The sequence below is a fragment of the Myotis myotis genome, unplaced genomic scaffold (genome assembly GCF_014108235.1).
Source record: "Myotis myotis isolate mMyoMyo1 unplaced genomic scaffold, mMyoMyo1.p scaffold_m19_p_9, whole genome shotgun sequence".
Lineage (NCBI taxonomy): Eukaryota > Metazoa > Chordata > Mammalia > Chiroptera > Vespertilionidae > Myotis > Myotis myotis.
Window position 1 is genome coordinate 85,758,487 of NW_023416401.1, and position 24,255 is coordinate 85,782,741.

General features: G+C 45.3%; 1 protein-coding gene across 1 annotated transcript in view; it reads left to right on the forward strand.

Moving 5' to 3' along the window:
* The window catches only part of DOK5 (docking protein 5), a 136,100-nt gene that overhangs the window by 56,399 nt on the left and 55,446 nt on the right, over nt 1-24,255 (forward strand). Inside the window, 1 exon segment of the mRNA XM_036323638.1 lies at nt 11,501-11,608. Within this exon segment, the coding sequence (XP_036179531.1) occupies nt 11,501-11,608 (108 nt within the window).

Consider the following 24,255-nt stretch of genomic DNA (forward strand, 5'->3'; position numbering starts at 1 on the left):
GTGGACTGATGTGGTCAGATTGTAAACATCACCCCACGTGTGCTGACGGACATAGACTGAATGCAGGACACTGAAAGTCAGGAGGTGGCTCCGATTAGGGTGCCAGTCCCCAGCAAAGAAGTAAGGATGCTTCTGGCTTAACTAGAAGGTAAAAAGCACAGACTTTGGGGATAGTTGCATGTGGTAAAAGAGAATTTTCAAAAACAGGTAAAATCATGACATAAAGATATAAAGTGCACACGTCAAAGATTCTGCTTAACTCACTGGTTAAATGAGAGAACAAAGCAGAATGCTATCATCAGGTCAAAGGGCAATCGGAGGGACCCACGCTCATAGATTCTGCCCAAAGGAGGTAGAAGAGCTCCATGGGGAGGGGCGTCAAGGGAACCTCTACTGGAAGGAACAGAATTGCATCTTTATGGACTAGAATCACTTTGTGTTTTTAGGAGTTATCAACAATTTAGACTTGAGAATAGCTCCTACAAGCCAGAGGCAGATCACCTGGCAGTGTGTGCTAGAGAATGCATAGTTTTCCAGTCAAAGCTTAGATTTCCCCCGTAAGTGTGTTTGCATGTGTGCGTATGTGTGAATGAGGGCCGGTGTGGAAGGATGGAATATAGCTCACACTCTTTGTATGAGCAGCTGAGCCATATCTATTGAATGAGCATCTATATAATAAAAGCCTAAGTGACCGTTACGGCGGAACGACCAGAATGACCAGCCGCTATGATGTGCACTGACCACCAGGGGGCAGATGCTTAACGCAGGAGCTGCTCCCTGGTGGTCATTGCGCTCCCACAGGGGGAGTGCCGCTCAGCCAGAAACTGGTCTCACGGCTGGGGAGCACAGTGGCCGTGGTGGGAGCCTCTCTGGCCTCCACAGCAGTGCTAAGGGTCAGCGAGCAGGCGGGTGGTAAGGAGCAAGGGGTCCTGGTCTGCAAGAGGGATGTCTGTCTGCCGGCTTAGGCCTGATCCCCGGGAGTGGGCCTAAGTTGGTAGGCAGACATCCCCTGAGGGGTCCCAGACTGCGAGAGGGCACAGGCCAGGCTGAGGAACCCCGCGCCCCTCACCCCCCCCCCACCAGTGGACAAATTTCCTGCACCGGGCCTCTAGTTTACATTGAAGTAGAAACTGATTTAAAAGCGGGGACAGCCTACTTTTTATGCTTGATAATTTACCAGTAGTATTTTCTGTGGTATAAATACTATTTTACAATGTCATTTTTAATGATAGCAATTTCCAGTGTACAGGTATGCCAGAATTAATTAAACTAGTTGCCTGGAACATTTAGAGTATTTCCAGTTTTTATGCTGAAAAACCCTATTCCCATATGTTTGCATAGTTCCTTAATTATTTCCTCAGGGGCAAGTTTCTAAGAATTAATATTTCCAGGTCAAAGGGTAGACATAATTCTGCCTCAGGAAAGGTTGTCCTAATTTACTTCACCATCAGCAAAAGACTGACATAGCCACCTTATTGCCTGCGGGGGCTTTTACGGATTTTTAATCCTCTTTATGAAAATTTTATTTTATGATTAATTATCCTGTTTTCTCCTGGTATTTTTTTTTTTTTTACCTGCAATGAGTTTAAAATGCACCTTGCTACCTATCTGTGAACCCTTCCTCAAATTAGCATTTCTTTCCTTGCAAATGAAAGGTACACTATGTAAATGATGGGCCTGGAATCATGTTGTTGGCTCATTAAAACGATTTTTTTTTTCCTTCATAAAATATAGATTCTGAACCAGCTCGTTATTTTGGTAAGCGCAGTCGGTAGCAGCCGACAAGTTACGATTCAAGGATGCCCAAGGTCTCCTCCTTTTCTATTCTCCATCTGTCACCTTCTAAAACCCCACAATGACAGTCACTCTTAGGAACAGAAAGTTATAACCTCTCCGTCTCAGAGATCAACCAGGGCACATTCTGACATTGTGAAGGGAGGCGTGTGCAGACGGTGTCAGACGGAGGGAAACTAGCTTCTGTGCTTATGTTTATCTCCCGTTTCTCTCCTGTTAGAGTCTCCTGCTCTTTACTTCCAGCCATCCTCATGCAGCGCCCTGGATGTGGTGTTGGGTCTCATAGTGACAGAGGAACCCACGGCTCTGGGAGGCGCTGGAGCTCTGGCCAGGCGCCGGGAGCCAGGTGGGCTGGGGTCTGGAGAAGTGACCGGTCCGCCCCAGCGAGGGGCCCGTCCACACCCGCAGGCAGACAGGTAGCCAGATGTAACTGCAGCGTAACAAATAAGAACGAGAGGCTGCAGGGCCGGGGGAAGGCCAAGCAAAACTAAGTTGCAGGAGATATCTTCCCATGTCTCTAGAAACACTGAGCACGATTGATTGGGTTTCTGGGCCTGAGGGAAGGATACTGAGTACTTCCTCACTTAAGGACAGAGAGTGTGCAACTATTTTAAACGCAGACACTCCTTGCAGATTGCTAAGACGCCCTGGAGCCCTGGATGAGGTCTTCAGACGCCACTTTCAGAAATCCTCCACTAAGCCCTCCCGTGCAGCGGGCGCGCGGTGCCAGGGAACCGAACTCGCAAATGGAAATGTCACGCTGAAGTGGCTCGGCTGTAAGCCGGCGTCCAGATGAGAGAGCATATGGTTACAGCGAAACGTCTCCTTTTAGATTGTGTTAAGCATGAAAATAAAACTCTCACAGACGGCTCTGTCCTCAGCATACCCGTGCGCATCCCTAGGAGTCCAGTTTTCTGGGAAAATCCTGGGGTGATGGGTAAGAGCTTGCTTCCCAGAGCCAGGCAGCCCGAGGTTGGAGACCTGGCTCATTCCCGGCTTCGTGCCCTTGAGTCATGCTTGGTGAACACCTCCCTGTGGTGTATTTTCTCATTGGCAAGCGGGGATAATGGCGCCTGCCCCCTAGGGTTGTTGGAAGGGTTAATGGGCTAAGGCACCGCACAGGCTCAGCATTCCTCCTGCCCAGCTGAGGCAGGATACTCACATCCTGGAGGAGTATTAAGGTGTTTAGAGAGTAGGTGAAAGGGGGGGAGGGCCTGAGAAGCGAGGCTCACAGCGTTACTAGTATGTGGCTGAGGATGTATCTTTGGAGTCGGGGAGAATGCTCTTACTTTCTGGGTAGAGATAGGGGATGCCGACCAAATGGAAACAGTCCCAAGCTCCCTTTTCTTCCAAGCGCACCGTGACTTTGGAGAGTAAGACAGCTCTATAAAGCTAATTATACCCAAGGGCACAGGTGGGACGCTGATGTCGGCAGGTGCATGAGCTCCTCAGGAAAGCCTGGGCATTGGGGTGGAGCAGCGATTCCCCGCAGTGGGGACAGGGGTCGGGGGGGCGGCAGAAATGTGGTGGAGGGGCTACAGGGCCAACATTATTTTAAATCCTCACCCGAGGATATTTTTTCCATTGATCTGAGAGTGGAAGGAAGGGAGGGAGGAGGGGGAGAGAGAGAAATATCCATCCATGTGAGAGCGACACAACTGGTTGCCTCCCACACGTACCCTGACTGGGGCAGGGGATGGAACTTGCCCTTGATCTGGAATCGAACCCTTGACCCTACGGTCCTTGGGCTGATGCTCTAACCACTGAGAAAAACTGGCCAGGGCCAACATTTTAATATCATTTTATTGAAGTACAAGTTGTGGGAAGATGTGGGATTTTCACCTGGGGCACATTTCTTCCTCTTTCCCCCCCTCCCCCCCTACCCCCTTCTGCGGGACATGTCACGCTGATTTTTATGTTCATCAAAAGGTGACCTGCGTTTAAACGTTGAGACTTAAGACTTTGGGCCGCAGGTTGGTAAATTGTGGCCCATGGCCCACCTCTGGCCCAGTGCCAGATTTTTAAATGGTTTGATTAGAAGATAGGACAGCATTCACATGCACATGTATTCTATAGCTGCTTTCATAAGCTTGGTAGTTGCAACAAAGACCAGTGTCATCAAAGATAAAATATTTAGTATCTGGCTCTTTACAGAAAAGATCGAAAGACCTAAATGGTCACATCTTACCTAGCTCTCCTCTTTTTTTGAGCTGACGTAGAGACAGTATGTCATTTTCTTTCAGCAAGAGTTTTGTGATTGAAACTTGCTTCCTGTGGCCTTCATAACTCATGCACCCTTTGGAAGTTTAATTTGTGACTGTTGTTCATATTGGGGCACACTGCTCATAAAATTAGCAACTCTGAACAAATTCTTAATGGTTCCAGCTGCTTCTTGGCATTGGAAATCTTGGTGAATTTACCAGAATATTCTTTGTGAGGAAAAGCAGCTAATAAACATGTCAGGCATTTGAAATCAGAGCTAAGCAAGTATTCAGGATATCAAGCTTTAAAGAAAGGAAAGAGTGAAAAAATAGTCGAATCATTTAAGGATTGGTGACAATTTAAGGCTGAAAAAATGAGGTATAATAAAACTACCACCAGCAGCAACAGAATACATTCATAAGGAGCATTTTTTTTTTTGTTAATCCTCATCTGAGGATATTTTCCATTGATTTTTAGAAAGAGAGGAAGGGAGGGGGAGAGACAGAGAGAAACATCGATCTGAGAGAGACACATTGATTAGTTGCCTCCCACATGCGCCCCCTGACCAGAGCCCGGCCACAACCGATACGTGCCCTTGATCGGAATCTCGGAATCAAAGTTGGGACCCTTCAGTCCCCAGGCCGACGTTCTAACCATTGGCTGGCAAAACCAGCCAGAGCCATAGACACATTTTCACGTAAGCACGAAATCTGGCGTTACCCACCAGGACGTCAGGACTGGGTGATGAGCTTGTCTGTCTCAGCTTCCCCCGTGGCTTGTGTGGATGGGCTTATCCGAATCTGGGCCTTCGAAGATCTTCATAAAAGCCGCATGTTCTTGGATTGCGCAGCCTCAGCGGTCCCTAACGGTGCATTCACCTTCAGCAGGGGTTCGCCCGTGGGGGACGTTTGGCAGCGTCTGCAGACAATTTTGGTTGTCAGTGAAGTTGGGGAGCTTGTTCCTGGCATTCAGGGCAGAGGCCATGAGCTAGGAAGCATCCTACACCCCACAGTGCACAGGACAGCCCCCCAGTACATAAAACTATGTTGCCTAAAATGTCAACAGTGCCAAGACTGAGAAATCCTGGTGCATAGGGGGAGGTGGGATTTCTCAACATGAAAACTATCATCATCAAATTCTCTAGCAGCGTATTTATTGTTAGGGTCACCTGCTCTTTGTGGCCAGCGACACTGCTCTTTCCTATTGTCTAGGATTTAAAAATTTTAGTTAAAAACTCTTTTGAAAGGAAATTGTTAATTGAAAATCATATGTTGTTTAAAATAGGAAGGGGATGATTGAATGAATGAATTTTAAGAAAAAGTCCTGTGCTGAACAATTAAGTGAATGGCATTATTCTCAGATTGTCACCCTTTTAATTTTTTAACAATGTCAGCATTAACCGTCTCCTCTCCATGTGTTATGTTCACTGAATCCCGTGTCCTGTTTCATTTTTCTCTAAACAATATTGACATATTTAGGTTTTTTAAAAAAATTAAACTTAATGGGATGACATTGGTTAATAGGGTCATATAAGTTTCGAGTGTACATTTTGAGTCTACAGACCTGTCTATTGCATTGTGTGCCCACCACCCAGAGTTAAGTCATCTCCATCACCGTCTGTTTGACCCCCTTTATCCTTTACTAACCACTCCCCTTCTCTTTGGTAACCACCACACTGTTGTCTGTCTGTGTCTCTGAGTTTCAGTTTTATAGCCCACATCAGGATACGTTTCTAATCCTTTGGTCTTGCGTGGCTTTTCTCGTGTTCTTAGGACAGAAAGTGCATGGCAGGTGAAACCAGGAGTTGACTCTACTGAACAGATTAATGTTTCACTGTCAAGGCCTCCCTCAAACTCAAGCTGCCCCTCACCTGCCCCTAGGGCCACTTGTGGGAAAGCACACCCAGGGGCCCTCGTTCTGGAGTGTTCTTGGGTTGCGGAGCTCTGTGTGGGCAGCCCCAGAGGGAAGCGTGGTATTGTCTGAAAGTCTTTATGAATATTTATGGATGGGCTTGCAAATTACAAACAGCACACTTGGGGAATGAGTTCAAGAGCCACTGTGTCTGGCTCCACCCCAGGAGGCTGTGATTCAGTAGACTTGGCTCATCTCTAGGACTATGCACATTTTGCAGTTACCTTCAGCGATGTGGGGCCAATTCCGAGAGTCGCTGATGTGTGAGGTATGACAGAATAGAGGGATGCCTTGACAGCGGTCTTCCCTCTGAACTTTGCAGTGTCGAGTTTTGTACGATGTGTTCGTATGTTTTGAACTGCCTTCTCATAACCCAGATTTTGGTTTGCTTTATCTTCTGATGAACTAATGTTTTCATCTACTCCATCTTGACTTCCTGGCCAGTGGGTACAAGCAATGTTGCATGTGAATGTGTATGATCGTACATTTGCAGTTATTGTATTATAATATGGCAATTTGCCCCCACTACTTAAAAAAAAACAAAAGAAACACCAACCAAAAAGAGAAACAAAAATCCCCTAAACTTAATACAGAAGTGTGGATGGAAATCATTCAACATACTGAAATTCAGGAATTGTCAGCTTGCACTCAACAACCTTTGGGCATAAGCCAGGAAAATAACTGGTTCAATTGTAGAGAAAATGAACAACAATCAAAAAGATTAGAAATGCTTTCATTCAAGATTGGGTCTAAAAATTGAGGCATAATTAGCAAACTTAAGCTACCTAACTCAGGGACAATAATTTTTTTTCAGTAGTGGCATATTTTTCGCATACCTTTAGCGTGCTCAATTTCTAACACATTTTCTGGGGCGTGTACAAAAGAAAGTAGTTGCCAATAATAGAATGACAGTGAAAAACCCATTTTCCACACCTTTTATTTGAACAATCAGAGTGACAGTCATTCCCACTGTAATTGCAGTCCTCCTCTGGTTGTCAGATTTTAAGGGAGCCTGTTATTCAGACATAAGCGAGATGTTGGTAGGGCTTCTTTTGCTAGTACTGAGAATGTTCATTTTCCTGGTCAAGTCTTCATCCTAAAAGGGGTGATTGAACTCTTACCCATGGTTCTTGCAACTTGACTTCTTGAAGTTACTTGGTCTAGTGCAGTGGTTCTCAACCTTCTGGCCCTTTAAATACAGTTCCTCATGTTGTGACCCAACCATAAAATTATTTTCGTTGCTACTTCATAACTGTAATGTTGCTACTGTTATGAATCTTAATGTAAATACCTGATATGCAGGATAGTCTTAGGCGGCCCCTGTGAAAGGGGTCACGACCCACAGGTTGAGAACCACTGGTCTAGTGGCTAATTGGACTGTGGTCTGACAGCAGGACAAGTAGGACTGGTGAAGAGTGTAGATGGCTGTCATTAGCTTAGGCCAGTGATGGCGAACCTCTGACATGCGAACTCATTTTTTGGGTTGATTTTTCTTTGTTAAATGGCATTTAAATATATAAAATAAATATCAAAAATATAAGTCTTTGTTTTACTATGGTTGCAAATATCAAAAAAATTCTATATGTGACACGGCACCAGAGTTAAGTTAGGGTTTTTCAAAATGCTGACATGCCAAGCTCAAAAGGTTCGCCATCACTGGCTTAGGCTCTAATTTTAAGATCCTGATTAAATTTCTCCACATTTTTTCACCTAAAATTTTTTGAGTGTTTTTTTTTTTTTTGAGTGTTTTTTGAATGAGATAATTGTAGTTTCACATTCAGTGGTAATAAATATTACCCAAAGATTCTGAACCTTTACCCAGTTTCCCTGGTGGTAGCATCTTCAACATCACAGTGCATATTATAACCAGGATATTGGCATTAAAACAGTCAAGATAGTATAATTGGAGTGGCTCAGTAGTTGAGCATTGACCTATGAACCAGGAGGTCACAGTTTGATTCCCCGTCAGGGCACATGCCCAGGTTGTGGGCTCGATCCCCTTTGGGGGCCAATCAATGATTCTCTCTCATAATTGATGTTTCTATCTCTCCCTTCCTCTCTGAAACCAATAAAAATATTAAAACAAAAAGAAAAATAAAAAATTCAAGATACAGGACAATCCCCTCCCCGCAAGGATTCCTCAGTTACCCTTTTATAGACACACCCTTCTGCCCCCAATTCATAAGTCTTAACAACCACTACTCTGTTTTCTACATTTTTGTCATTTTAAGAATTCTAGAAGTGCACATATACAGTAAGCAGCCGTCCTTTGGGTTTTTTCCCCTTCCACCCCCCAGCATAATTCCCTGAAGACTCATTCAAATTGCTGCAGTATTTATTTTTTAATATTTTTTTTGATTTTTTTACAGAGAGGAAGGGAGAGGGTTAGAGAGTTAGAAACATCGATGAGACAGAAACATTGATCAGCTGCCTCCTGCACACTCCCTACTGGGGATGTGCCCGCAACCAAGGTACATACTCTTGACCGGAATTGAACCTGGGACCTTTGAGTCCGCAGGCTGACGCTCTATCCACTGAGCCAAACCGGTTAGGGCTGCTGCATTATTAATAGTTCATTTGGCCCCTAAACTAGGGGCCCAGTGCATGAATTCATGCACCTTGAAAGAACTGTGGGCCACGAGTGGACACAGGGGCAGGTCTTGGCCCATCCTCCGCGCCCCCGCCCACCATGGCGGAGCCCTCTGTCTGCCCGCATGAGCAGCGAGTGGGGCTGGTGCTGTCAACATGTACAAGTGGCGGCGGCTACTGCCTGGATTGCCCCACAGGAGTAGGGGGAGGTGGAGAAGCCCTGAGTGACAATCACAGTTGCCACTTGCACCTGCTGATGGTACCGAGTGATTGGGACTGGCACTGGGCACCTGCAGCGGGTGCGAGTAGTGGCTCTGGCGCTGGCTGCAGGTGCGAGTGGTGCTGCCAACCCCGATCACTCCTTAGGAGTAAGGGGAGGTGGAGAAGCCCTCAGGGGTGATTGGGGTCAGCAGCCACCACTCGCACCCACTGCCAGCGCCTAGAAATTGGCACTGGGTGACAGCAGCGGGTGCGAGTGGGGTCGGTGCCGGCAACAGGTGTGAATGCCCAGCGGGACCATGGCGCACAGGAGCAAAGAATTTTTAGTAACCACCAGAGGCTTGCCCTGATGATAGCGACTGGCACCCCACTTTAGTCTGGTACCCCCGCTCACCTGCTCCACTATCCTGCCACAGCCAATGTCTGCAATGTTTCCTGTGCACCCCCTGGTGGTCAGTGCATGTCATAGTGACTGGTTGTTAAGTTGATTCCCAGCTCGGTCTATTTGCATATTAGGGTTATATATATATATATATATATATATATATATATATATATATATACTAGAAACCCAGTCTACAAATTCGTGCACAGTTGGCGTCTGGCCAGCCTGGCCCCAATTGGGGCGGATCAGGCCCAGGCCTGTCGGGAGGAGGAGATGGTGAGAGATTGGCCTGCCGGCCCACCCTTGTCGGGGCTCCATCAGGGCCAGGCCGGCTGGGGGGAGGGGCCACAGTGATTGGCCCCGGGCCCAGCCCCCGATTGGGTGGGGGGACCAATTGAGGGCAGGGCCAGCTGGGGGGAGGGGCTGTGGGCGGTGGGCCGGCTGGCCCCACCCCTGAATGTGGGGGGGGGGCAATTGGGGGTCAGCGGCTGGGGGAGGGCCTGTGGGAGGTTGGCCAGCCAGCCCCACCCTTGATTGGGGGGGGCTGATTGTAGGCAGAACTGGATGGGGGGAGGGGCTGCGGGATGATGAGGTGGTTGGAGCCCATTGTGGGTGGGGCTGGCCAGGGGAAGGGGCCTCAGGAGGTTGGCCCACCAGCCCCACCTCTGATCTGGTGGTTTACTAGCTGCAGTGGGCATCATAGTGACCGGTTGTTCAGCGTTCCAGTTTTTTATATATATATATATAGATAATACTGCATGATAGGGATATAAACCATTTACCCATTGAAGGGTATGTGTGTTGCTTCCAGTTTTGCATGGATAGAAATAAAGCATCCAAGAACATTCCTGCTCAGATTTGTGGGGAGTTTGCGTTTCTCTGGGATTGATTCCTAAGAGTGCTACTGCTGGTCGTTAGCTTTTTAAAGAAACAGCCAAGCTGTGTTTCAGAGTGGCTGTCCCAGTTTACATGTCCACCAGCAACATATGAGTGATCCAATTTCTCTGCACCCCTGTCAACATTTGGTGGTGGTGGTATTATTATTATTACTGTTATTTATTTTAGCCAGTCTGATTGGGGTATATTGCTATGTCATTGTGATTTTAATTAACATTTCCCTGATGGCTAATGATGTGGAATGTCTTTCATGAGCTACTCAATCAGCTGTGTCTCCTCTTTGGTGAAATGTCTGTTCATGCCTTTTTGGTCCATTTTGTAATTGGAGTGTTTCTTTAAAAAAAAAAAGAGAGAGAGAGAGAGAGATTGATTTCAGAGAGAGAGAGAAACATCAATGATGAGAGAGAACCATCGATCATTTGCCTTCTGCACGCCCCCTACTGGGGATTGAGCCCGCAACCAGGGCATGTGCCCTGACTGGGAATCAAACCGTGACCTCCTGATTCATAGATGCTCATCCACTGAGCCGAGCTGACTGGGCTGGAGTTTCTTTACTGTGGAGATTTGTGAGCTCCTTCTGTACTGTAGGTTCCAGGCCTTGGTCAGATATGTGGTTTGCAGATGCTTTCTCCCGGTCTGTAGCTTGTCTTTTCATCTGCTTGGCAGGGCTTTGCACAGAGCACAAGTCTTCTGTTTTGATCAGGTTCCACTGGGCAAGTTTTTCTTTTAATGGATTGTGCTTTTGATATGAAGTCCAAGAACTCTTTGTCCAGACCATAATCCCAAACATTTTCTTCTTTCTTTCCCTAAAAGTTTTATAGTTTTGGTTCATATTTAAATCCACTTTGAGTTAATTTTTTTGTATAAGATAGGTGTTTTAGATTAATGTATTTGTTTTCCCCTCTGGCTGGTCAATTATTCTAATATCATTTGTGTAAAAGACTACCTTTCTCCATTGAGTTACTTTTCCACTTTTGTCTCCATGTTATAGCCATTGATAGGCCAATGACTGTGAAAGGTAAAAGCCAAAATAATTTATTTTAATTACTATATTGTTTTATGATACCTCTGGATATTTGAGAGGCTCTCTCTTTTTTGACTACCAATGAGGTCTTTAAACTGTATCAGACCCATGATTCCCATATCTGATTGCATTTGAAATTAGAGCATGTGCTGTGAATGCCTGTATTATTTGAAATGGTTGAGATTTTTATCTCTGGGACTTTTTGCTAAATATTTCTACTGATACTGTTATCAAAACATGGATAAATTCGCCTTTGAATACTTCTTTTCTTCTGATTCCAGTAATTGTCAGAATGACATAATGCGCCCATTGTGGAAACATTTTTTTTTTAATTTTATTTTCCAGTGCAACATCGCTTTTATGGATTCTGGTCATTTCACAGGTGAAAACATCAACAAGGAAACCTTTAAATGCAAATGTCATTACATCATACCTGAGTCTGTGGTGTTGCTGAATCCAGCCTCTGTATTTTCTTCCAGATTTATCAGTGATGCTGGTTAGTATTCAAGAAGGCCTCCAGCAAAGGCCCCAAGAGACTGGAGAAATTTTCTGATGAACGTGCTGCGTATTTTAGGTGTTACCATAAGGTAAGATCGATTGTTCTGGCTTTCCAGTTCATCTGTTCACAAGTAGGTAACTCAAGTTCATTGACTCTGAAAACCTCTCCTGATTATTTGACCAAGGTATAAATAATCATTTTTCCAAGCACAAAGCATCTCTAAAGTAATATCTACTTGCTAATTGTTTAAAAGACTTGTTGTTTTCCAATCCCATGTTGTTTTGTAAATTTTCAGCTTGCGTAGTCGACCCCACTTCCAACAACAGAGCCTTGAGAGTAAGGATTGGATCGCATGGAATGTAGCCCAGTGCCTGATGCAGAATAGACCCTCATACATGATCCTCAGTTTCTCCTAATCTGCAGTGTATTCCTTCCAATGTGTTGTTTATTAGTGTTATGTCATTCTTTATTTCCAACTGTTCTTTTTTCATAGTTACTATATCTTTTTTTCATGCTGTTGATCATCTTTAACATCATACTCTGAACTCTGTTACAGGTAAATTTCTTATCTCTGCTTCATTTATCTCTTTTTCTGGAGAATTCTCTTGTTCTTTCATTTGAGTATTTTTTCTTTGTCTCCTCATTTTGGCTATCTGTTTGGGTTTTTGACTATATACCAGGTAGATCTTCTATGCCTCTCAAACTCTAGTGCAGGACAGTGTCAAACACTGTTTCTAACTAATTAGATCAGGCAAAGACTCAAAGTCTCCAGAGAACACCTCTACCTACACACTGATAGGATTCAGACTTGAATTGCACCCTCCCTTCTAGGCATTGGTCCTGAGATTTGGCGAGAGTTTTTTTTTTTCAACAGGGTGGGGCATTGGCTTCTGAGTAGCATTTGGGGCTGGGAGGCTAGAAAACAGGTGATAGGTAGAGGAGGAGGAAGTCCTGCCCATTCATTTATTTCTTTCAGTTTGATGACTAAATTTAATTCAGACGTCCAGTTTTCCTAGCAGTAGTAGTGAGACTTCCTTACTAAAAATAATAATTAATTGTATGTTAAAATGCTTCATTCAGGAGTAGAAATTTAAGGTAATTCAAGGTATATTTACTAATTAGATTCACAAATTAGGCACCTCTTTCCCTCCACATGGTGATATTTTTCATAGTCCCTGTTATCAGGCAGCCTATGTATCTTCCCTTTCCGTGAAAATGTAAAAGCACATGGGATTGCTTCTTTTCCCCAAGGCTCTGATTATTCCCATGCTGGGAAATACTACTCTTCTGACTGTGGAGGAACCATGCTTATGTTTATGATAGAACATTTTAGTTGTGTTGGTTTTCCATATTGAAGACTCTTATTCTTATTTGGTGAGAAATTACTAGGGGGCTGCTTGCCATCTAAAACGTTATGTGAAACCAGTAGATCCATCAGCATGGGAATCTAGCTATGAGGGAAAGTGAATAATCTTTCTTTTCTTGCAAATTCTCCTAAAGTGGCAACTTCATAACATCTGATTAAGGGCCCATGTTGACAATTTGGTCTATATACAGTAAATTACTATGGTAATTTGTCATAGCAGCCTGAGCAGACTAAGATACCAGCAGACTCTTGTTCTGTCTGGTCCCTGATGTCCGTCAGTCCTTCCTTGTTTTCGTTGAGTCCTGCATACATCTGGAAACACCTGAGTCTTCACAGTCCCCTCTACCTGCCTTCCATGATGTAGAAAAATAAATGGGCTCTGCTTTGCTTTCAGACCTACACGTGCCTAAGAAAAGAAAGAGGACAAGCAAGGAATACTGCAGAGAAACCTCCCCAACCCACCCCACCAGCATGTGGTGCTGGCTCTGTGGTCAATATGCATAGTGACTCCAAACACTCCTCACACTCCCTGTTGCTACTGCAGTGGTCCCAGCCCCTGGGCTGCCTAATTCCCAGCCTCTAGAGCAGGGGTGGGCAAATTTTTTGACTCGAGGGCCACAATGGGTTCTTAAACTGGACTCAGAAGAAGGAGCTGAGGCCGTGTTTCCCGACATTGCCAGGTTAACACTGCTGCTGGTGAAGGAGCGGAGGGGAGAGCAAGAGAACCCTCCGCTCTTTCGGCTCCGCGGGCCGGATAGAACAGTCGAACGGGCCGGATCCGGCCCGCGGGCCATAGTTTGCCCACGGCTGCTCTAGAGTCTGTTAGAAACATACGGCAATCACATCATAATACCCAGCTCCACACCTTCACCGAGTCCTTCTAGTGGACTCACACTCACAATCTGCCTCCCTGTGGCCTCTTTAACCTCATCGGCTCAGCTTCCCCAATCCCACTTTCCTCGGCTCTGGGCACACTGGGCCCCTTGCTTTCCCTGGGGTGGGCCAACCACAGTCCTGCCTTTGAATTTGTTTTTCCCTTTCCTTGGAATACTGTCCCCACAAATATCCACAGAGCTCATTGCCTTACTTTGCTCAGGTCATTGCTTACATTTTCTCAAAGTGAAGCCATTTCTTGACTCCATGATTTAAATTGGGGTCCTTTGACCCCCCCACCCCCCATCTCACTTTACTTTTCTCTTGAGCACTTACCACTACATATGTACTTAGTACTTGGTTGTTTCTTATTGTCTTCACCACTGGACCATCCTAAAGTAAGGTCCACAAGGATAGAGATTTTTGGGGGTGGGGTTAGGTGTGGTTCTCTATTAGTTAGCAGAGCCTAACACACAGTAGGCACTTTGAACAGCATTGGTTCAGAAGCAGTGAGCATTGTCAACTCATGGGATACAATAGACGCCTTTGTGCTAAACTTTTAGTTCACTTTCCAGAAAAAAAAAATCTGTACTTAAGACATGTGAAGCCAGGAGCAGGGATTTTGATCTGGAGGAAATGGGATGAGTGATGACAGGGGCGAGGAAACCAGGATTGGGAAGTTGTCTGGGGACAGACTCAAAGGGAAGACCGAAGTGGACTGGAAGTTTCCCTTTGAATGTGGAACAAGCAAGGGGAGATTGAGGACAAGCTTGCCCTATTTCAGACTTCTACCTGCTGGCTTTGGACTTTAATATGTAAATCTGCGAGGAACGTGGTAAGCCAATTCCCTTTCATCTCTAATAACCATTAACCAGAGTTCAAAGCATTAGAGGGAAGAATTATCTACATCAAGCCTCCAAGCCCTGGATGAGTTCCTGCCGCCGATTCTTCCTTCCTGTTCTTTCAGATCTGATACATTCAGTATTAATCTCTCAAGGGCATAAAAACGCTGAAGTGACTCCGAGATATGCATTTTTAAAAATCTAAATGCTGTGTAATTTATGAATCTTGATAATAATAGGCTGGGGGGTTATATGTAGCACACCGTGACCAGATTTCAGAGTTCATGTGGCTCTAAATGAGGCCATTGCCAAGAGAAATGAGGGCTCATGCATTCTGCTATTTGGTCAGTGCAGGGGCGGTGGGACCTAGGCAGGCATACCTTTCCTCTAGGAAACCGGTAGCCTTTCTGAGAACACGGTGCTGCTGTCATGTCCCTTTAAAAGATATTACTAAGGAAAAAATGCCAGTTTTGCACAGGAGCCTTCTTAGAAGTTTTAAAACAAGAGATTGGCTGTAGACTTTTAAAAGTTGGTGGCTTCCTCACTGCACATGTAGCTAACGGTGCTCTCGTGCGAAAATGGGAAGGTAAATATATGAATAATGCACATACAGGGCAGTTCATTTTCCGTCCCTTTACCTCGCCCCGAAGCGCCCGCCAGCACTCGGCTGTCAGAGAGGCTGTGAGTTTGATGAAGTGTAATTGCAACCGTGGGAAGGCGCCAGTGGCTTTAAATAGAGTTCCTCCCGTTAGACACAAGTCCACTGTTTTCACTCCGGAAATCAGAGTCGTTCACTCTCACCCGAAGGGGCTGAGCGTTTCCCTGCGTAGTTTCCTTTTTTGTGCCGAGGGACGATTGGGAAGGGGTCTGAGTGGAAGGAAGACCAAGGCACGTGGCGTGGGGCGTCTGCCGGGCCCGGGTTTGGGACCCAGCTTTCTAACCCTGCCTTTGCTCCTTCAAGCGTCTTCGCTTCTGTGTAACGTGACCCCCAAGGCAGGTCATATCATAGCTTCTCCACGTCACTGTGGGATCCAGTTCACCTTGGACAGAGGATGAAACCCAACAATTTCTCTCATATAAGCATTTCCCTAATTGTGCGCTGGAGGGTGCGGCAGAGGCGAGTTCCGGAGGACCAGGTTCTGTGGCCACGGTTGGGGGACGGCTGCTTTTCCTTCCTATTCCTGAGATGCCCAGCCCACGGGAGTTTATGGAGACTCGGGGGGGGGGGGGGGGTGTTATGGAGGCTCGAGGAGTCCTGCCGTTAGGAGAGCAGAGCCACGGTAAGGCAGCGCTTCCAAAAGCGGTTGCCTGTGGAGCCATCGTTTTTATGAAGTCACATATTCCGGGGAACAAGCACATCTCACTCTAAGGAACCCCGTCTTGAGTGCCGCTTCGGGGGTCACCTTGTTTACTAAAGTCCGCTGGGCCCATTGTTATTTCAGCAAACAGGAGGGGTCTTCCCGCTCCACCGAAATCAGAGGGTCCACTTGTACATCGAAGGCTAAATGCGATTGGCTTTGTGAAATGGAACCTCTAACTGCGGGGACGGGGCCATGGTTACCTTCGTCGTTCCGCCCGACCTTTCAGGCTCCTGGTTCCCTTGGTCGGTCCTTCCTTAGCGACCAGGGCACGGCCCCCGGTCCCAGGCTTCACACGTTGCTCTTGTTTCTGCAAAAGTAGGATTCCGGTTCCTCCCAGGGAGCCAACGTCCTGGCATCATTTCTGGAGAAGTCTACCGGCTTATCTTTCCCAGTGACTCGTTCCTTTTTACGCGTTTCTTCCTCCTCTAAAGCACGTCCTCTTCTGATGTAGCTATCTCCATCTTTTCAAAATCTTGAAATACAGCATCGCCTCTTCTCTCAATGACCCCCAGTACTTTGGTGTTTATTACTGTGATGGATACAGCTGCTGTGAACATTCGTGTACATATTGTGGTATGAATATAAATTTTTATTTCTCTGGGATAAAATCCCAAGAGTGAAACTGCTGGGTCATACGGTGGCTCCATGCCTACTTTTACGAGAAGCTGTCAGACTGTTACAAAGCGGCTGCACCATTTTACATTCCCACCAGCAGTGCTTGAGGGATCCAGTTTCTCCACATCTTCGCCAGCTTTTGGTGCTGTCACTTTTTTTTTTTAATTTTAGTCTTGCTGATAGTGAGATCTCATTGGGATTTTAATTTGCATCCCCTAATGGCTGGCTGATGATATTGAACATATTCTCATGTACTTATTTGCCCTCTTTGTCTCTTTTTCGGTGAAATATGTTCTTTACCTATTTTTAACTGTATTTTTTACTATTAAGTTTGGCAGATTTTTAAAAAATAAAATTTATATACTAGTCTCTTGGCAGATATGTGGTTGCAAATATTTTCTCCCATTCTGTAGCTTATCTTTTCATTATTTTAACAGGGTCTTTTGCGGAACAAAAGTTTTAATTTTGATGTGATCCTGTATTTGAATTATTACTTTTATGAATCATGCTTTTGGTGCCAACTCTAAGCACTCTTTGCTTATTAGCCTTGGGTCCTGAATAATTTCTCCCAGTTTTTAAAGATTATGTTTTTATTGATTTTAGAGAGGAAGGGAGAAGGAGAGAGAAATAGGAACATCAGTGATGAGAGAAAACCACTGATTGGCCGCCCTCCTCACGTCCCCAACTGGGGATCGAGCCCACAACCCCGGCATGTGCCCTGACTGGGAATCAAACCATGACCTCCTGGTTCATGGGTCGATGCTGAACCACTGAGCAACATTGGCCAGGCTCTCCCAGTTTTATTATTAAAAAACTTTTAAACATTGATAGTTTTATATTTTACATTTAAGTCCATGATTCATTTTGAGTTTAACTTTTGTACAGAGTATGAGATATGGAATGAGTTTCACTCTTTTTACCTATAGATGTCTACTTATTCTAATACCATTTGTTGAAAACCAGTTATTCTTTCCCCATTGAATTGCTTTTGTACCTATCTCAAAAATTATTTGGACATATTAGCTTCGGTCTATCCCTAGATCCTCTATTCTTTTCCATTGAGCTATGTATCTTTCTACTGATATCATAGTTGGTTACTGTAGATATAATCCTTAATATTGGGTAGAATGATTTCTTTCATTTTATTCTCTTTTTAAAGGTTGTTTTAGTTATTCTAGTGCCTCCCTTTCCATAAAATTCTAAAATAAGCTTGTATGTCTACAGAAAACCCATGTTAGGCTTTTGAAAAGAATGACATTCAAACTATAGATCAAAGTGTGGGAGAACTGACATGTTGCCTATGTTGAGTTTTTCAATTCATGAACATGGTATGTCACTCCATTTATGTGAATATTTTACTTCTTTCATCAGCATTTGTAATGTTCAGTCTCCATATCCCGCACATGTTTTAAGCTCATACTTAATTATTTTATTTAGTTTGGATTAAATTTAAAGCCCTTTTGGATAAAGTGCTTACTTTGTATAAGTCACTTTTGGCCTATAATTTGATAAAACAGTCATCTTGTGTAAATTATTTTTTTTTTCCAATCCCTTCATTATTTGACTAATTATTCGAAGTGGTTAGTTTTCCTTGCATTTTGGAAAGAGCCTCATTTGTTTAAAGGTTTATGAAAATTTCATCTGTTTCCTCTGTCACTGGTCTATACGTGTGTTTGACTTAAGCACACACATACATGTGGAAAAAAAAAAGGCCAAAACGAAAACAAATTTCACCTACAAAGTTCATTGACTGCAAATTCCTTTTCCTCCATTTACACTTATTTCTTACATGAATTTAAGATCCTGTATCCCCAGGGCTGTTTCTATGCTATCTTATCTTTGTGTGGAAACACTTGGCTATAATCCAAGTGCACACAGAAGCTCTGTGTAAATGATGTCAAAGGCAAGTTAGTGAGAAATTAGTCAGTGGCTTCTGGTTTGAGAGAAATCACAGAGTACTGTGGGCCAAGTGAGTTACTGGTCAAGGAGTTGTGTTGACAAAGAATGGAGATCCACTCACCTCACTTTAAAATATTTTACAGGATTTTTTTCCTCTTCACTCTTCTTAGTCTTTAAATTATAAGCATCACATCTGTTCATTTTAACCAGTTTAAACAATTCTGAAGTGTATTGAGTACAATGAAAGGAAATGATGACCCTACCCTTGGTCCTCAGGAAAAAAAAAATACTATTAGATCGATGTGCACTTTTCAGACTGTTTTCTCTGTTTATACAAATAGAATCAGTGTCATATGTAGGTGCTATTTTTAGAGCAGGAATGGAGTCATTCATTGCATACTGTACGCTCTTGTGTCAGAAGACCATAATTACAGATTTCCCCTGGATACTTGGGTGGGTCTGTAGTTCTTACGTAACTTTCAGTAGTCATTTCTTTCACAGTCAGAATATTATGGTTCATGAGATAAATTAAGTGGTCACATCAATTATGCCAGTCCCCTTTCCCTCCAAGCCAATAATCAGTGGCTTATTAATGACACCTCATTAATTTCACAGTTCTAGAGTACTCTTTAATATTTGATATACCGTGATCTGTTTAACAAATACCCAAATCAATGGATAAAATGGTTTCTAATTTTTTGCTAATATAAATTTAATTATGATGAAGAACTTGTGCCTCTGTCTTTGATGTGCTCATGCTAATCTTTTTGGAAGAAAAAGCTGTGCAATTGCCAGGGAATATCCCACACCTTCCAACTTTTTGTAGCTACTGCCAAATTGTGCCCAGATAGGCGATATAAAAGCACCTCGACCCCCTCAGAGATCCTAGGAGAGCGCCCTTCACCCCAGACTCCATTCTCTGCATACATTTCAGATGCAGGCTTCTCGTTTAAGTGCCTTTTAATTTTAAGGGAGACACAGTGAAGGAGTTATTTCGGTTATTTCACATGTGCAAATAAAGGCCCACTCTTCATGGAGACAGTTCGGATGGATGGTTCAGGCCCTGGGCCAGTTTATTTTAGTGACCAGCGGCCTGTAGCTATTTGGGGAAAGAATGGAACCGTCTCTCTGGGGGTTGGGCAGCACTGTCTAGACTGGTTCTTTCTGAAGAACCCTTTCACAAGATGTTTGCTTAACCTGCTGTGTTCAGGGCCCCCAGGGGAGACCGTGGAGAGAAGTGCTTTGTGGTGACATTTGTGATGGGAACTGAGAGCATCTCTTCTTAGTTGCCTGTCCCTCTTATTGACATTGTGTCTTAAAACCATTGGTGCTTTTTTAAGGAAAGACAATATGGAACATTTAAAGGCTTGGAACACTATAGAAGAAATCTGGAAATTTTTTAAACAGAAATGCTTAGTGGGGTATTTTGGAGTACTCTGAAATTTCAGCACATAATAATAATATAAAAACAAGTGTTACAACAAAAGCAACAATAATAAGAATAGTATAATTGATTACTTTGTTAATACTTGAGAAAGCATTATGGGCCCCAAAATAGATTGCTTTCATATTGCTTTTATTTTCTGAGACAACCTATAAAAGTGAAAGGGCTTATGCCTCTTCATTTTCAGTAGGATAATGGTTTTAATTTTTTTTAAAGAATAAAGCAATTTGAAGCTTCTGCAGAGATTTGCAATTTGCATATACAAAGTGAATTGCTCACTTAATTCATTCAGTCCCAGAAGGAGAAAATAATTAGGATACTGCCTACAAAAAGCAAGGCGGCAAATTGCCTTTTAGGTAGCGGCCTCCTTTTCACTCTGTAATGTAAATAAATCATCAGCCCTACATTCCTATCAGCAAAGGAAGGAGAACAATTGGAAATCAAATCCTTGTTTTCCTAGATGGAGACTGACTTTGCAGCACACCAGAAAACACACTTAAAATTCCCACACAGTGCCTGCCAATGGCATAATTCTCCCGGGAATATACCAGTTCCTCAAGGGAATGTACGTTTTAAAATCCGATGGTCTAATCTTCCCATGAAACAGCAGAAGAAATTTCAACAGTCTCTCTATATAGTTACAAAATAATCCATTTGGAAAATTGAATCATGTAACGTGTAAATTGTTTTTGTTAATGCAAAACTGTATCGGTAGCAAATTAAACTTGGAAACTATGGCCACTGTGTTAATCGCTGGCTGCTAAGCATTCATGTCAACGAACACAGTCACGTATGATGAATAAGACATCTGGAGGCTGGCTTTAAACAGCCAGAAGAATTTGGCGGTCTTTATTTGGGAAGCCCCAATTGGATGGTATACTTAAAGATCCATCAAAAACTTAGGAGAGCATTGGGTATTTTTTTCCTTTGATGGAGTTATGAGACTCTGTGCTTTGGTAATGAGAAAACTAGAAGCCAGGAACTGCATAGTCATTAAGTAACTCTTAAATCTGTCTTTTCATTCCTCCTGTCCTAACCTAAGCTGAATCCACTTCCTGCCTGCTTGTCTGCTGGCGTCTCCAGGCTCTGTCTCCCCCTCAGATCCTGTTCCCGTCCTTCCCAAGGTTAAGGCTGCCATGTATGTCCACGCCAGCTGCTCACTGCTGAACTGCAAGGGGCGCCACTATCATCAGTTCCCGTGAAGGTCGCTCTGTAGAGACATGATGCACCTGCCAGCCTTGTCCGCTCTCCACTTCTCTCCCAGGGCTTCTCACCCCAGCGCCATTCACATTTTGGTGGGGAGCTCTCCTGTGCATTCGATGTTTAGCAGCATCTCTGGCCTCCACCCAGTTGATGCCAGTAGTTCCCCCCTTGTGACAGCCTAGCATGTCTGTAGACATTGCTAAATATTTCCCTGTGGGGAGGGGAGGGGTGCAAAAATCTCCCCCCGATCTCAAACCACTGCCCTACAGAATAGTCTTTCTAATACACAGATACGACCCTTTCATGTATCTGCTTCAAACCTTTAAATCTTTGCCCTTCAGACTTCATGATTCCCGTTAGCGGAGGCAGCACATCAGCTCTTCGGGAGCTGGCCCTGGCCCAACGGCGCCACGTTTTTATTGCTCCCGACTGCAGTCCCGTGACTGTGCCCTTGTCGTTTCTTCTGCCTGGAAACTGGTCTTTCTCTCTCCTAAATCCTTGCATGGCCTTCATGACCCACCTGAGGAATAACAAGGCCTGACTCAACAACGGCAGCCTCTCCAAGCCTTCTCTGCATATACATTTTTTAAAGTTGGCCCTTTCACTTTTGTAGGTTGTCTCCAGATTCATTCGGCGGTTCGGTGAGGTGTGGTCAGGTTGGCTGTGTGTGAATCCCAGTTCGCCCGTTTGCCAGTTGTGTGAACAAGCCAACCTCTGGAGGCCACCACATTCTCACATGTCCGAGGGGCAGGGAACAGTGCCCGTGGACAGGGATGTGAAAAACTAAATAACACGGTGGGTGTGAAGGCTCAGCACCCAACATCTGGCATGTGACCAAGAGTCTGCCTGCCTGGGGTCGAACCTGCTTCTGCCAGGGTCGGGGATTGGCCAACTCTGGGCACGTTAATGACATCGCGGTGCCTCGGCCTCCCTGTCTGCGGGGAGGTGATGGCAGTGACGGCAGGACCAGGAGCTTTCATCCCACAGGCGCTCACTGAGGGACCATGAGGCGTGAGGCACCGTCCGTGGCCCTAGAGATGCAGTTGAAACAAAGCCAGTGGCTGCCCGCCCCTGCTCGGCTAGGGAGGAGACAGAGCTCAGGAAACGTGTAGGTCGCTGGGTTGTGGTTGGTGTGCCGGGCCTGCTCAGGAGGGAATGGCGGCGGGGACAGGGTCGGAAGCACCGTGCGAGAGGGTGGCAGAGTTCAGTGGAGGGATCAGCACTGGTGTCGTTGACGGCGGGACGTGTGAGTCGCCGAGTGTGGGTGAATCTAGAAGAGTGTTTCTAGCAAAAGCAGAGGAAACATGGAATAAGGCTGCTTGGTGGCCTGTAGACACTTCCCCGAGGCTGGAAGCTGAGGAGACAATGACTCGCCCTGCCTCTGTTTCAGAGACGGGTGTCTCTCCAGTGTAATGACCACAGCATCACCATGGGCTGCGTTTCAGAGGAACACTCCGGATGTTCCAGCGAGCCGTCCGCCAGATGAGCAGCCCCGCGTGGAGACTCTGTGCAGCGGTGTGCCTCCCAGCTGCGGAGAGAAGGCCCTGCTCCTAGAGCAGCGGTTCTCAACCTGTGGGTCGCGGCCCCTTTGGCGGTCGAACGACCCTTTCACAGGGGTCGCCTAAGACCATCCTGCATATCAGATATTTACATTACGATTCATAACAGTAGCAACATTACAGTGATGAAGTAGCAATGAAAATAATTTTATGGTTGGGTCACAACATGAGGAACTGTATTTAAAGGGCCAGAAGGTTGAGAACCATTATCCTAGAGGAACCCAGAGGGTGCTGGGGCGCACGGTGGGCACGCATCTTGAGAAAAGCGAATCGCAGTTTGTTCAGGTGTGTTTTCAGGCAGTGCCGTCCAGCAGAATCAGCTCGCCGAAGCCAAAGGCACCCTCCAACAAGGCGTCCTTCTGCCGTTTCCCGCCTTGTCCAGGGAGGGTGGTTGGACCACCTTCGCCATCTGCCTCTCCTCTCTGTGGCAGGAAGATACCTCCATGCCATGGCAGGGTGGTTGAAGGCCCGATAACATGCTGTGCAGACACCACCCAGCAGCTTCGGAAGCAAAGAACAGGCTCTGGAAGTGAAGCCCAAATGGAGCCAAGATGCATGGTTTTCTTCAGACCCTCACCAGCTACAGCTGGAGCCTGCAGTTGGGATGACAGTGGCTGGCTGGCCCTCTGAGATACCCTTGGGGACTGATGCTCTTGTCAAGCATTAGTGTCTACAGCAGCTCAGTGATCAACAGATCTCAGTTAAAACCAAGGATGAGGACACCCAAATATATGAGTGTACGGTGGGCACTTACTTCAGCTAAACATAGTGCATTCTACATAGCCCAACTTGGTAACCTGACGCAACGCAGGAGCTACACATTAAAAACACTGTTTTTCTAATCCTCACCGGAGGACATGCTGAGGGGGAAGAAGGGAGAGAGAGAGAAACATAGAGAGGTGGCTTTCCGTATGCTTCCCAGCAGGGGATCCAATTCTCAACACAGGTTTGCAACAGGACCGCGAATCGAACCGGCAACCTTTCGTTGCAAGGAGGGACACTCAACCAGCAGAGCCACTGGGGCCGGGCTACACATTTTGAAGTAAGAAATGCATACTAATAGTGATTCTAGCAACATTCGTGATCCGTGATTCCAGATTATTTCATAAAAAGTAGTCCGGGTGGGAGCAGGAAGAGTACCCTCAGTCAGTAGGTACCTCGAGTCGGCAGTCACACATTGCGGGCTTAGGCTGGCAGCCAGCTGGATGGAAAAGAATAGCACTTTGATGCGGGTGCTAAGATGATTCCCTGAAAGATGGTTGTGGAACAAGGTATTCACACGATACCATAGTATCGTCGAAAAATCAGTAGAACTGCTATTTTGCTCTCGAGAGATATGGCAGCTACCGCCAAGTGATGGACTGAGCCGCACCAGCCCAGGCGTGCTCTGTCCTCTGATACGATGCAGGGCAAGCCCACAACAGCCCTTCAGAGCATTCCTCTCTGTGTGTGTATTAATCCTCAGTTGAGGATATATTATTTCCATTGCTTTTCAGAGAGAGTAGAAAGAATGGAGGTGAAGAGAGAGAGAAAGAGAGAGAGAGAGAGAGAGAGAGAGAGAGAGAGAGAGAGA